A 15,714-nucleotide genomic window follows, 5' to 3' on the forward strand; every position below is an offset into this window, starting at 1 on the left:
AGATAGTGATAGTGTCAAGGAGGATGAAGTTACTAATAAGGTTGAGGGTCGTGCTAATGAGAAGGAGAATGAAGGTGTGAATGAGACCAGTGGTGAGGTTAATGAATTGGAGATGGTGTTAAGTGTGGCTGTGAAGGAGAATATGAATGATGTAAATGAGGTCACTGTTGATGTTAACGAGTCGAACAAAGGTGAGAGTGGTGCAGGGGAAGAAGCTGCAAATGACGGGAATGCTGAGAAAGACACTGAAGGAGCATCAGCTCCTGAGAAACCTGCTAAGAAGGTTAGAAAGACATCCAAGACCAGCCCCTAGTGGTTTACCCCGAGAAAGAAGAGCTGCCGAGAATGAGGGTGTAAATGAGAGTAACCATGGAGAAGCTGAAGCTGGAAATGAACCCACAGAGGAGACCAATGCTGATGATGTTGCTGGTCTCAATGGAGGTTCTGAATTTCGAGAACCTTACGTGGATGAGGAAAGGGCATAGGAACCTGTTACAGAAAATCCAACAGGTAAATTAGTTTTTTTTCTAGTTAGAATATATGTGAATAGGAATTGCTTCAATTCTCATGTATCTCAACTGACTTTGCAGCAGATAATGTAACACAAACTAGTGGGAGGGACAATGCAAGGAGAAATCATCCAAGGCCTCAACCATCTGGGCAAAGAATTGTACCTGGAAAGGAGGATGAAGCACCAAGGGTAGAGGTGCCTAACCCGAATAGAGAAGATGGTGATAGTGAACATGAGATGTACCAATATGAATCGAAAGAACTCTGTAGCCCCCCTGCAACTGATGACGAAGCACAATGGTGTGGTGATGATGAGCACAATCAGTTTGAAGTAACAAAATGGCAGCATAGACTCAGAGTCAATACACGAGAGAGGACATGCTCATGCAGAAAATGGCAGCTCACTGGACTACCATGCTGTCATGGGATTGCAGCAATCCAAAGAAAGAATGAGAATCCTGAAGACTATGTCAATCACAAACTCACTATCGAGGCTTATAATAGGACTTATATGTTTCACATTAATAGCATACCGAGTCAGGAGTACTGGGAGCATCACGAAGGGCTGCCATGTCTGCCCCCTCCATACAAGAGGCCTATTGGCAGACCTACAAAGAAGAGAAGAAAGGATAGTACTGAGCAAAGTTCTGGCAGCCAATACAAGGCCAAGAGAAGATATGGACATATAACATGCCAAACCTGCAAAAGGGTGAGCAACACAAAAACCATTACTTATATGTATTGACTTTACCTTTTATGTCCTATCAGTAACTTTATTAATGCTGCTTTTCTTTACTCATGTGTTTTTTGCAAGGCTGGACACAATAGCAGAACTTGTCCTGACAAAGGAAGTGGAACAGCAGCTGCAGAACCAGATCTTGATAAGGATGAAGTTAGGGAGCAAGAAGCTAATTGGGAGGAGACCATGGAGGCTGCACACGCTGCACATGTTGCAGATGAGGAAGAGCTCACTCAAAACCATCCACAAACTCAGCCTGATCAGGTAAATGTTAATGATTTATTTTACCTTGTTGTACTAAACTGTTGGATCTGTCTCCATAGAAGATTTGATTCCATGAATGCACAAACTGATGCAGAATAACATCAATGATGGCAACACTACAACAACTGCTTCAGCCCCTAATGTAGGCACCATACCAGCAGCAACCAACCCATGTGCTCCACCAGCTAGTTCAGAATCATCACCAGCACCAAAGAGGAGAGGCAGACCATCTTTTGTTAGGGGCAATACAGTTCCACCAAGAGGAAGAGGCAGCACCACTCGAAGAGGAATGGTAGCCACTACAACAACTCCAACTCCAGCACAAAATGCAGCAGCTGCACCACCACCCCCTGCTCAACCTAGTCTTGTCAGTCCTGATGTTGGGCCTAGATCTCAAATTCCTGCATCTCCATCCAATGTTGGGCCTCAGCCGCAAGGTCCATTACTTAGGCCCAGTCTTCAGGCCCAACCTACAGCACCATTTAGGCTCCCAACTGTGACTAGGAAGACCATGGCAGCAGCAAGCCCAGCCACCCAAAGCAGGTTCACAGGCTTCATGCCCACCCCATCCTTGAAGAAGAAAAAGCCATCCGGACCACCACCATCAATGCCATCAACAAATGACAAGAAATGAGTTTAGATTCTTGGATTTTTTAGTTTGTTGTTATTTGCATTTTGGACATGATTTACTTAAAATGCACCCAACTGCCATTATGGCATGTAAGTGCTAACCTAGTGTTTCTGTGTTTTGTTACTGTCATCTTGGGTCTGTAGCAGTTACTATGAACATGTGTCATTTTGGTTGTCTTATTTGGGGCCTGAACTTTGTTACTCTAAATACTTAATGGTTATAAGTGGATGTTATTTTGGTGTTTTATTCAGTTTATGTTTAGAAAACTACTTGACATGGCTTACACAGACTCCATGTATCTTGGTCAAATCACAACAACAACAACTCAATCAAAGCACAACAAGAACACATCATACATTAATTTATCTCAATTACATTGAGGACAAGATTACAAAATTCCAATCTCTGACTGTTATACTATTATAATCTACAATGTCTACCTACTTAGCCACCATAAACATAGTCAAAGCCACATTTAACCCAATCAAAATACACATAAAAATTAGCCACAACTCAACCCTCTTCAAATTCTCTTTCATGTCATTCACCACAGACAGTACCATCATTATCCTTTGAATTTTCTGGCCATCCCCACAGTCAACATTGATTCTGCCTTTCTTTTTGGGTTCTGATTTGCCTAGCATATTACTGTTCTCTGAAGAAACTTCTCCTTCCACGCATTCCGCTTGTATTTCATCCAACCATTGGAAATACGCGCAACGCGTTTCTGTGTTCTGGCACAACACGAAGAGTTCAAACATCAGAGAATAATCAAAATCTAAAAATGAATAAGAACAGACGATACAATACGAAGGGATATTATTCTACTTCCTCACATATTCATCACAATTCCAGTCTTACCTTCCACAGAGGGCAGCGTAGAAACCATCTATCAGGGTTGCTACTTGTCTTCGACTTCAACGGAACCATGGAAGGGGACAAAAGCAACAGCCATCGTAACTTTTACTCACAATGCCCGAAGCACCATCCACGTCGCAGGCTTGCATCGAGGGCTGCCTTCTCAGCGTTGCAGATTTTCCACGAGCCCTTGCAGAATGCATCTTCCAATCTTGGATCCCCTACTGCGAATGAACGAACAGAGAGCGTTGTTGATTTGGGATTAGGGCAAAGGCTAATGATTTGGGGGCAAATTGAATTCCAATTAACCTAATTTCCACCTAGGCTAGCAATTTAATTAATTAGAAATGACAACTCAATTAAAACAAGATTTGTCAGCATAATCCGGTGACCACGTAAGCATTGTCCTCACCGGAGCTTAGGTCCGGCCAGGTTATGGATACGTTTGTCAGATTTTAAAATCAACCAGGTACCATTTTGTCGTTTACAATAGTCAGGTACCGCAATGTCAGCGTTTTAATCTTTCGGGTACTGATTTGGTCATTACCTCTTTTATTAATAAATAAACTTATAAGTATAATTTACATTAATAAAACCAATTAAAAATAATAAAAGATTACTTTGATATATATCAATAAAAGATCCAATTAGTAATGATAATTTTAAATTAAAATATTAATGGAATTTACATATTCTATATTTCTCTTAGTAGCATTGAATGTAACATGATAACAGTTAAACGTGGCTCTTCTGGATTCACATCACATGATGATAAAAGTTCTAATATTTTGCTAAGAAAGGAAAATGTATTTTAGAAAGAACTTAATGAAGATGTTCAAAAATGCAAAAGAGTTGCACATTTATATCTCATTATATTTGTAAGATTTTTAATTAAGATGGAGATTGGGGTAAAACATTTTTGTTAATTATATGATAGAGGATAATACATAATTGAATTATCTTTACTTGTTTAATTTGTTTTCCTTGAATAATCAACTCCATTTATCTTCTTTTTGAAAAAAAAAATCTTAAACAGTTCTAACAATTACCTCAAAAAGACAACGAGACTTTTAACAAAAAAAAAAATTTAACCTGATTTATGAACTTTATTTTTATGAAACTAATTAGTTTCTATGTAAAAAAATCAATGTTATTTTTTTATTTTGCACAGAGATTAATCGATTAAAAAAAATTAGAGACTGAATTAGGCATTTTTTTTAGAATCTCATAATTTTTTCGAGATAATTATCAAAAATCAATTGGGGTATTCACTTTTTTTTTTTGCCTTATAAATTTATTACTAGTCATTGTTACTTATTTAGAATTCTAATAATCAACAAGCCTGAATTTTTCTTTTTTTTTTTTCTTAACGGCAGCATCCATTGACCTATAAATCTTATCCTTGTAGCTTGTAAAGATAAAATTTGGCATGCTCTACTTATATTCTTTGAGTACACACGATTGTGTCACTTTCTTTTGGCTAATATAATAATGCATAATTTCTGGCTAATTTATTATAATAATTAATTAATGTGGCTACATAATGAATTTCTTATGTATGCTTGTAGAGTGCTCAAGTTTGTGACAATATATTAGCATTTTTCTAGCTTTATGTGCAAACATGATTGCATGTCTTACAATTAACATAGACATCATTTTCTTACTTGTTTGTGGAAAAGGTGCATTTTCCTTTATTTTGTACCATTTAGTGTTTGCCTTAACAGCAAAGGCATCCTTAGATGTACTACCTATTTTTGTGGTGCACATGTTACAACATTTGTAGAACATATATAATGTGCACATTTTAAGATAAAATGGATAACAAAAACACTTTGTTAGATAGATAATGACTTTTGTGAATAATAAAAATAATATACTCTAAAATTGGCTCAATAAAATAAAAATACATTACATTTCTAAATTATTTGCCTAAATCTTAATATTAAAATAACCATTCGCACACTTAATGAATTGAACATCTGATATATCTATTCACATTATTTAATATTTTCATTGTTTACTCACTTTTCCATAACAAAATAGTTAAACAGTTTTATATGTTTTCAATTTCGCAACTCATTAAAAAATAAATTTAATTTTGATGCACGATGAGTGTAAAGTAATTTTACACGTACATTCAATTATGTAATATCATATGCCAATAAGTAATAGCTCAAATGACATAGTCTCCCCATACTCAATTAAGAGGTTGTAGGTTCGAGTCTCTTATCTTTGGTAAAAAAAAATTATGTAATGTCATATTAGTAAAAATTACTATCTTTTATACTAATCACGTGAATAGTCATTCATAAAAACAGATATAATTGCATGATTATATAAACACTTTATATTATCAGTATATCAAAATTAAACTCTAAAAAAAATTTACTAAGGTGTCTTTTAATTATTGATTGAAAATAGATTCTTATCAACATCTAAATACAATGAAAAAGGGATATTCGATTAAAATATTATCTAATGTATATATTTATTTACTTTTATATATTGATGATTCTTTTTTTTTTAATGATAAGACGTCTCTAAATTTATCCACAACCCTAATTATAACATCATTTGATTTATATATTTGATTTCGTCTAAAATTAACATGCATAATATTTAGATTTATTCTCTGCCGGCCCATCCAATCTTTGAAAAGTTATTAGTTTTAAATTGCAAGAGGAAAATGAAGCACTCTTTTATGCATTTGGAGGTTTCTTTCTTGACATTCTATGTGGGTTGTCTTAATGTGTTGTTTGTGGTCATGAAAGGTATCATAAATGTTGCTCATTATTGTTCAAAACTTTCATTTTCTATATTGCTGTCTTGTCTGGACTTGTTCCATTTTCCTTATTAATTAATTAATAGCCATATGATTTGGGAAAATGGGTGTGAGGGTGTCCCATTGGAAAATGAATCCTCTTCAGTTTTTTCAACACCTGAAAAAATACAATGTGATCTCTTACTGTTAATTTTATAAGTGAAATCAAAATTAAATATAAGAGAAAATAATAAAAGGTAAAAGATCACAATTAACACCATTCTATTTTTTCTTCGTTAGAGAGAATCCTCTCCCGTGTCCCATGCACAAGCCTCCCATCATCCTCTATAGTATGAATATTTTTCTAAACTTCATTTACTATTAGATTGATTTTGATTTTGTTTTGAAAACCATTTTCCAATTATCAAGTAGATAACTAGTTTTCTTCGATATATTGTAATTAAAACAATATTAGTTATACACTAAAATCAGTCACTAAAATTAATCACTAAATACTAATATATTTATATGTATAAATATATGTGTTGTTTAATTTATTTTCAATATGTATTAATATTTTATATTAGTAACTAATTTTAATAGTTAACTTTAATGTACATTTAGCATAGTTGATTGTAAAAATATAATGATAAATTACATTGATCTTTTATGTTAAACAATATTACAATATTATATAGACATATTTTTTATAAATTAAATTTTGATACATTAGCTATATAAAAGAATTTTATATAATTATTCAATCAGATTTATATAACTAGATTACTTATAAAATAATAAATTTAAAAATTAATTATTTTTATTTTTATGACAATACACAATTAGTTGTATGTATGATATTCTTTCAAATTCAATTTTTATTTATTAAAATATATATTAACTTCTCTTTTTAAATTTAGTTTTGTTTTGTTTGTTTTTTTGTTTTCTCACGGTATCTCCCAACCTGGCAGGTTAATAATTAATCTGTCGCAGTACTAAGCTCCATTTAAGAGTTTATCGCTCTCCAATAAACTACATACTTTTTAAATTTAGTTAATATTATACTAGATACCTTTATAAAGTTAAAATTTAGCAAAATCAAATATATTAGAATTCAAGTCACAAAATAAAAATCTATTTGAATTGTATGGCTGCTGAAATTAAGAGTAGGCTGCTGAAAATAAATATAAACTAATAACAAGCTTTTAATGATGTTAATTAAGGTATGCATAGCAAGCAAAAGAAAAGAAAATGTCTTAGTTTGGCTATCTCTTTTCATTTATTTCTCTTTCTGAGAGTTAGGTAAAAAATGTGACTAATTTAACATACATTTCATCATCAATGACATTATTCTTAGACCAGCCATATTTTTTGCTGTTTCTTTGTTTAATAACTTAAAGTTTGCATCAAATTTGCCCCAAAAGAAAAGAAAAAAGCAAGGAATTATTGCAAGAATTTATACACATTGAAAGAAAATGTCAATTCTCAACATTTTCTTTTCTAACTTGAGAGGTACAGAACAAGAGTTTACAATATAGAATCAACAATAAAATTCTTTAAAAAAATGACAAAAAAAAAAAAACAGAGCTACCTATGAATCTCTTTTGGTTTCTAGTAGAACAATTTATCTTCAATTTCCAACAATTCTTTATTTTTCTGACTAAAGATATTACATAAGAAGAATTTACAATATAGAATCAACCAATAAAGTACTATAAAGGAAAAAAAATAAAATAAAAAAATAAAAATAAAAATACCCTCTAGAGATAAATGCTTCTTTAGCAATTAGTATGCCAAATCTGACAATGATGAGAAAAAAAATTAAATTAAAAAAAAAAACTACCTATGATATGAATCAATCTCTTCTGGTGGCTAATGGAACAACCTCAGCAAGAGGAGTAGAAAGTGGTGTTGGAATTGGTGATGTTCTGCAAAGAGGACAAGTTGGATGCAATCTCAACCATGGATCTATGCACTTTAGATGAAAAACATGTTCACAATCTGGTAACACTCTAAGCATATCACTTCCCTTATAATCTCCAAGACAAATTGAGCAACATGTTGATGTTGAATCATCAGATTTCTTGTTGAGTTTCTTTGATTCTGAGTAAAGCATCTTTGGGTACCCAAGAATTGTTGCTTCATCTAGTCCCACATCGACCACCGTGTGTTGCGGTTCGAGGAATACTTGGGTGCTCCTCCTTGAACCTGGAGTAGGATTACTCCTACTCCTACTGTTGTTACTATTTGGAACTTGTGTTCTTGTGCAAAAGTATGAGGTGAGTGTGATTGTTGTGATGAGTAGAAGAATCCCAATTGAGATTCCAATGCCATAGCCAAATCCACTTATGTCATTGGATCCAAGGAATCCTGAAGAAGAATCACTAGTTGTGTTGTTGTTGCTCATGATCTTGTTCTTGTTTTTGCTGTTGCTCTTGGTTATTATTATTATGAGGGAAAAGAAGAACTACTAAAAGGTGGTGGGATAATGAAATAATGGGTAGTAATTGAAATTTTTTCTATGGTTTTGTTTTTGTTAGCCATGTTGGTTATGGTTTGTGGCAAAATGAAGTTATGGCCATTTTGGTGTTGTGTGTGGATGATCATATAAAAAGTCAACGGTTTCATCATGAAAGAGAGGGGAGGGGGGGGGGGGGAGGGGAGGTTTTATTTGTAAAATAAATAAATAAGTAAATTAAATTAAAATAAAAAGGGCTTGCTTTTGATTCAAGGAAAGATTAATTTGTGATTAAGTAAAGAAAGAATGTACAAATAGTAAGGAACTTGCATGTGAATACAATGCTAATTTTCTCAATGTTTACATTATGTGTTAAGAGATTTGTTAAATTGTATATTAAGATAGAAATATATATATGTTTATGTTTAGGGTTTAACTGAATAAAAAACTAAACAAATGTTATGATAATATAGAGAGGAGACCACTTTAATAAAGACATTAAAAATGTCTTTTCTTAAAGACGTTTACACATGTCATGTTATTATTGGACATTATTATTGAACCGGTTAATAAAAATAAACCAGAACAAAATCAGTTTATTATAGCAACAATAATAAATCCAATTGTCTGCATTATAATTATTAGATTCGATTTGATCCGATCGAATTATACTATTTAAACCGAATATCTTTAAATTTTTTGATAAAAAGACAATTATATTCCTGACTTTTTTGTTTTTCGGACATTTAAATCCCTAAAAATTTAAAATACAATTAAATTCTTAAAAAAATTTGGTTTATTGTTATTGTTATAAAAAAAATCGGTTTTATTCTAATTTGTTAAAAAATTCAAAAATAACCGGTTCATTAATACGTCCAATAATAATTCGACACGTAAATGTCTTTACAAAAAGGCGTTTTACGCATGTTTATGGGAGCATCCCCCATATAGAGATATCTTTTATTTATATAATTATTTATTTTGAAAATATTACGAAATAGGAATGACCAATGAATTATAGTTTAAATGACATAGTTTCTGTATATTCACGGGTTTGAGTCTCTCTATGTTCGGTTAAAAAAAAAGTATTAGGGAATCAATAAATTTTGTAATTTGTAGTTATCAATAAGACTATTTAATTTTTTTGCTAATTAAATATTGACCAAATTTTAATAAACATGTTGACTCTATAAACTTTTTTAAAATGAAAATATAAAAATGTTGAAATAAAGGTAATGACTCTCTACTTTTTCAAAATGAAAATATAAAAATGTTGAAATAAAGGTAAGATAGAAATATTATGTATATATGTTTATATTTAGGGTTTAATTGAATAAAAAACTAAACAAATTTTATGGTAAGATAGATATATTTTTATTTATATAATTATTTATTTTTGAAAATATTACTAAATAGGATCATAAACTATTAAGTATATGCAAATTAAATCTTATTTAAGCTAGATTCAGAGTTATATATAAAATATTAATTGATAATAATATTCAAAACCGCCTATGTTGATGTAATCATGTAGCAGAATTATGTGTGATTATAGATCATCACAAGTTATATGTGTTTCAAGTCAACTCTCTGAATATTACAATTGTGTGTGCTGATTTAACACCTTTCTCTTGAAAGGACATTAACAAATCTTATCTGTCATAATCAACGTTGAAAATTGCCACGTTCCATGCATTACTAGGATACTTGTTCATGGAGTTCAATAATTTATTCCTTTATGGCTGGCTAGCTTAGCGAGTTCCATAGATTATTGTGTAGGTTAAACATCTCAATTCACCGAACAATAATGGTGGATATACAATAAAACTAAGAGAGAAAACGATAAATAGATTTTTGGTTTTTTAGTTTAAAGATAAATAAATTATTAATTAATATAAAATATTTTTTATTTTTTAAAATATAAGTCATTTAAATTTTTTAAAATAATTTATTTATTTTTATATATTTTAAATAAAAAAATAATATTTCACGTTTTAAAAAATGTATGACGTTTTTATATTTTTATTTAATCGAAATTTTATTTGGTTTAGAGTTAAGAAGTAAGGGATGTATATAGTTATTTTTTTTTCTCGAAGATGTATATGTTAAACAAAAATATTATATGTATAAAAATTTAATTATTGTAATTATTATATATTTGTGTATATATGCATTATCTTAGATTTTATATATTTTTAATATTTATTTTATGCAATAATTAATTTTATAATTGATTTTTAGTATATGATAATGTTCGGTTTGTCGGGTACCAGGCAATTCGGATGGGTCTTCGGGTTGATGAGTAGGGGTATGGCTTGGTTTCGGGTTGCGGGGCCAAATATAGAGTAGCTGACGTCCCGAGTTCTTCGCGTGGAGAGGGGGTGTCACCTGGAAAAACACTCCGACGCTCTAGTCAATCATGATGCAGGCGAGAAAATGGGGGTAAAGTGATATGTGTGACGTACCTTGGGAGAGGGGTTGGACCCTCCCCTTATATACTGTGTCAGAGGTGGGTCCCGCAAGGGCAGACTCACCTTCCTCGAAGCTTCCCCATACAGCTATAGCAGAGAGCTATGAAGGGCGCGTGTCCGGGTCAGTAGTTGAGCGCCTCGTACCTGACCGATCGGGTCGGGGTGGCCTATGGGTCGGGTCGGCCCGCGTGATGTTTGGATCAGGCCGTAATAGTGCCCCCAGCGCGTCAGCAATGACCGTGAGGGCCATTGGTGGCGTGTTATATCCCCTCTCGTGTGTTGTCGCCAGGTCGGCTGCTCATGGAGAGGACGTGCCCCTTGCACGCGTGTTTGTTCGTTGCTGGGAATAACCGTTCGTCGCCTCGTTCCTCGCGTTGAGCATTTAATACTCATAATGGGTTGTTTCAAACCCTGCGAGTAAAGACTCTTTTGCCCTTGCCTTTCGCGCTTCTTGTGTTGGTTTTCTAAGTCCCGCCTCCCCAGTTTCGCTTTCTATTCTCTCCTCAGTGCCTAGCTCTTTCATACTTTCATCTTTTCCTCTCAAATTTTCTGTTGCGGTTCCTGCATCCTTGTGCATTCACTCCTTATCACTCCCTTTCGAGTCTTCGCAAACAATCCTGGTAAGCATTCATCTTCCACTTTTTGCCCCATATTTGTTTTACCTTCACTGTCTGTGTTCTGGGTGCATGCTGTTTTTATGATTTCACTCGTATGTTAGGTGACGTTAGTGTTAGAAAGGTGCATTAGGGGGGTCACCATTCTAAGGCTTTAGTTTTAGGCTTTATTCAGGATTTGCTTCGGCCATGCTTGGTTTTAGTTGTTGAATAGGCTAAAGGTACTTTCTGGGCCTTTTCCAAACTCCCGACCTCATAGACTAACCGAGTGGTGCCCCTACTGTAGGTATGCCTCGTATCGTCTCACGAGCTTCCACCTCAGGCGTGGGTTACGACCGGTACGCTTGGGTGACCTCTGACGTGAAGGATTCCCCAAATCAAATGGGTGAGGAGGAGTTGACTGAGTTCCGTCAAGCCGAGTACTTGTGCGGCGGGACTGACGATGAGTCCAATTATAACGTTTTCATTCCTGCCCCCCACGAACAGTTATACGAACTCAACCTCCATGCCCCCGAGTTGCTGATTGGATTTGGGTTCTACAAGGCAATGTTTACCCAATTGGAAGTTCCCATCCCCTTCTCCGCTTTCTAAATGGCGCTTCTTAACCAAGTCTCCGTGGTGCCGTCTCAGCTGCATCCGAACAGTTGGGCTTCCATCCGCTGTTTCGAGATGGTGTGTGAATACTTAGATCTGCCAGTGTCTGTCGACGTTTTCCTTTATCTCTTCAACCTTACGAACCCTTCCAAAGAGGGGAAAGCTAGGAAAGGATTTATGTCCTTCCGATCTGTCCAGGGTCGGAGGATTTTTGGCTTGTTTGAGGACTCTTACCATGGGTTCAAGGACAAGTACTTCAAAGTGCGTCCAGTCAAAGGTCGGGTACCAGACGGTTCGGAGGGGTCTTCGGATTGATGAATAGGGGTATGGCCTGGTTCCGGGTTGCGGGGCCAAATATGGAGTAGCCGACGTCCCGAGTTCTTCGCGTGGAGAGAGGGTGTCACCTGCAAAGACACTCCGACGCTCTAGTCAGTCGTGATGCAGGCAAGAAAATGGGGGTAAAGTGATATGTGTGACGTACCTTGGGGGGTAGGACCCTCCCCTTATATACCGTGTCAGAGGTGGGTCCCGCAAGAGCAGACCTACATTTCTCGAAGCTTTCCTATACAGCTGTAGCGGAGAGCTATGAAAGGCGTGTGTCCGGGTCAGTGGTTGAGCGCCTCGTACCTGATCGATCGGGTAAGTGATTTACTTTTCTTTTATTTATTATTAATCGTTGAAAAAATGAAAAAAAAATGTTAAAATTCACTTATGCCTATAGTTATACATTTCCTTATCTCTCTAACTTTTTGTTGTAATTAGTTGTTCTCGTTTTAAACTTTTTTGTTTTGTTTTAATCATTTCACTCCATCCACTACTATAGGATTTCAAACGCAGTTTCAAACGCAGCCTGAAGCCGGGTCGGGTAGATCTTATGTGTTGTTTGGGTCTGGGCCTAGCTATGGGCCGGTTTCCCTGACCAAAAGCAAAAGTAAATAAGAATTTTTTGTCACTAGAGTTAGAGTAACCCGAAACGCAAAAAACTTCACGTAAACGACATCAATTCTTCAACAGAATGAACAGCAAGTCAGCAAGCAAGTTTAAACTCAAAACGCGACAAAACCGAACCTTACTCCACGTTCTTCTTGGTTGGTTCGCATAGTCTGTTTTCAGAATCTTCCATGGCGGTTCTTCGAACACTATCTTCGACACCGGCGCAGTCGGTGGTCGCGGCGGCGATCACAGTGGTGGTTCTGGCTGTTGCTGCAGTTCCTGCATTCGCTGGAGACACGAACGGAGCGTATTCTCCCTGTACTGACACACGAGTGCAGAGAAACGATGGTTTCACTTTGGGAATCGCGTTTTCTTCGAAGGATAAGTTCTTCAATGGAAACGTTCAGTTGTCTCCCTGTGATTCGAGACTTTCTCTCTCGAATTCGAATTCGCAGATCTCTGTGTTCCGACCTAAGGTTGACGAGATCTCGCTGCTCACCGTCAATTCCTCATCCTTCGTTGCGGTTCGTTACTCTTTCAATTTTCCCATTTTGAGTTTTAATTGCGGAACTATTCGATTTTGGATATTCTGATTTGTGCTGTATTTGCTGAATTCAATTAGGGCTTGGTTGAAGTTTTAATTTAGGTTAATTTATCTGCTATTGAATTTTATCACTGACATTTTCAATATTTGGAGTTTTCAGGCTTTTGAATATAGATAGTGGAATTGTTGGTTTAGATTTTTGAGTTTCGAGTTTGTATGATTGGAGATTGAAGTAACTGAATTCCAATTAGGGAAAGTTTTTCCTTTTTTGCAGAATTTGTTGGAAAATTTCCACCCTACTTTCATAGTATTTTGGACTGTGAATAGCTTTCATAACAATGCAATTGTTGTGTTCTTTTTCTTGTGCATATTCTGATATGGAGAACTAGAAAATTGTAGAATTGGAGAATTTGGAAGGAAAATTACTGAACATTTGTTTGAGGCAGCAATGGTGTGAGAGTAAGGCTTTGAGAATTTGAGTGAATATGAAAATCGAAATATTTGTTTCACTCCACTTTCAATTAGTTTCTGATTTTAAATTTTCCACCTTCATGATTTCTGCATTCTCAAACTAGCATTGCTAATGTTACAAGCAAAACATAAATATCTGTGGCTCCTTGATTGATCCCATTTGGTTCCTAATACCATGCCCTATAGTGGATTGACCTGTATGGCATTGTTGTTGATTTTGTTGTCTCGGATCTCATACTAGTTTTCTCGGTCCAGGATTCTTATGGCTATATGGTTGCATTTGCTGGCCGGAAATACGCGGCAAGGTCTCCTCCTGCTTTTATTGCAAACAGCTCATTCACCGTGACCAGTTTCACTCTTGTAAGAAGATTCATTTTGAGGCCTATTTTTTCAATATTTGCGGGTTTTATTTGATTTCCATGATCATATATCCTCACTAAACCAATTGAAATGCCATTATGCAGGTCCTTGAGTTTCAGAAAGGCAGGCTGCAAAATTTATATTGGAAAAGAGATGGGTGTTCTAAGTGCTCAGGTAACTCCAAAGCTGTGTGTCTAAACAATCAGGATTGCGCGCTGCAAACTTCAACCTGCAAGAGCCATGGAGGATCCGTGGATTGCAGCATAGGAATACAATTGGCATTCTCCGGCACAGATGAACATCTTAGAGCTCTCAACTCTTGGTATGAAGTGAAAAACCTTCGCCAGTATTCACTCTATGGCCTTTACTCGAATCTCAGAGATTCCCTCACTAGCCAGTATGACAAGTTTTTCTAATTCCCTTTTAGTTCTTTTATTCATTTCGTTTGTAGCAATATATATGTTTAGTTTGGTTCTCTATCAACTGGATACGCTTGCTGATCATTCCCTTCTAAATATATCTGTATGAATCTTGAACAATGGCGTGTAAATTTGTATACCAAAGGTTAAGGTTACTTTCAAATACTGGATAAATAGAGTACTTCACTAATATTCCTATACCAGTACTTATGAAGTTAACTGCAGGAAACTATGCTTCACATCCCTATCAAATGTTGGAAGAGAGTTAGCTGGTTTGGTATATGAGATAAAATGAGTACAATATTCATTTTTGCCAATACCGTATTTGAACCTTCAACTCAACTACTCAAATCATGTGGATTTGTTCATAACTTTACATTTGATCAATATACAACCAGATAGCCTTTTAGTTCCAATTGGAAAAAGGGTGATAAAATATTATTTTGCATGTAATCATTGGTAAGGGGCGATTGAATAAGGAATCTTTTAGTCTTAGTTAAAGAGGAGAAATATCCTTGAAGGAAAAAAAAAAGAAAAAGAAACAAACTCAAGAATTAAGATGAGTGATGAAGATGGCAAACAATGAGAGAGTAATGGGTTTGCATGATGACAGAAAGAATAATGGAACCTTAACAATTATTTTCAACACAAAATATGATTAACCATTCCATCATCTTTCAACAAGTGATTAGTGTATATGAATGTAATGCTCTTAAATCACTTGTTTAACTACTATGTATCATTATTTTTTGTCGAGTTTTGTGGCAATTCTTGTACTAATACATAACACAACTTTGAAATGGTTCCATTTTCAGCATGCGAAAAAAAATTAAACAAACAAAGAAAGCATTTTCCACCATGTCCACTTGGGTGATGCAAACAAACCTTTTACTTTTTAGCAATGGAGGTCTTTTTCTCCACTACCACAAAACCTTTTTATATGTTAAGAGACAAAAGCAATAAAAGCACCATTGACATATCCACATACAATTGAACCCAAAGGGGGTGGTGGTGTCTCCTAAGATCTTTTTACCAAATGCAAAAAGGGTGTAGATTAGTATGATTATTATGATGTGGATTACAAATC

General features: G+C 34.9%; 2 protein-coding genes across 2 annotated transcripts; one reads left to right on the plus strand and one right to left on the minus strand.

Moving 5' to 3' along the window:
• Window positions 1-7,362: 7,362 nt before the first annotated feature.
• LOC130961939 (RING-H2 finger protein ATL70-like) lies at window positions 7,363-8,395 on the minus strand. The gene has a single exon (XM_057887988.1). The coding sequence runs from the start codon at window positions 8,168-8,170 to the stop codon at window positions 7,619-7,621; it is 552 nt and encodes a 183-aa protein (XP_057743971.1). The 5' UTR covers window positions 8,171-8,395; the 3' UTR covers window positions 7,363-7,618.
• A 4,531-nt stretch (window positions 8,396-12,926) lies between these two features.
• Window positions 12,927-14,801, plus strand: LOC130960301 (uncharacterized). Its single transcript, XM_057885673.1, has 3 exons — window positions 12,927-13,357; window positions 14,104-14,208; window positions 14,313-14,801. Exons 1-3 carry the CDS (start codon window positions 13,022-13,024, stop codon window positions 14,622-14,624), a joined length of 753 nt encoding a protein of 250 aa, XP_057741656.1. The 5' UTR covers window positions 12,927-13,021; the 3' UTR covers window positions 14,625-14,801.
• Window positions 14,802-15,714: the final 913 nt, after the last annotated feature.

This window comes from Arachis stenosperma, chromosome 2 (genome assembly GCF_014773155.1).
Source record: "Arachis stenosperma cultivar V10309 chromosome 2, arast.V10309.gnm1.PFL2, whole genome shotgun sequence".
Classification (NCBI taxonomy): domain Eukaryota; kingdom Viridiplantae; phylum Streptophyta; class Magnoliopsida; order Fabales; family Fabaceae; genus Arachis; species Arachis stenosperma.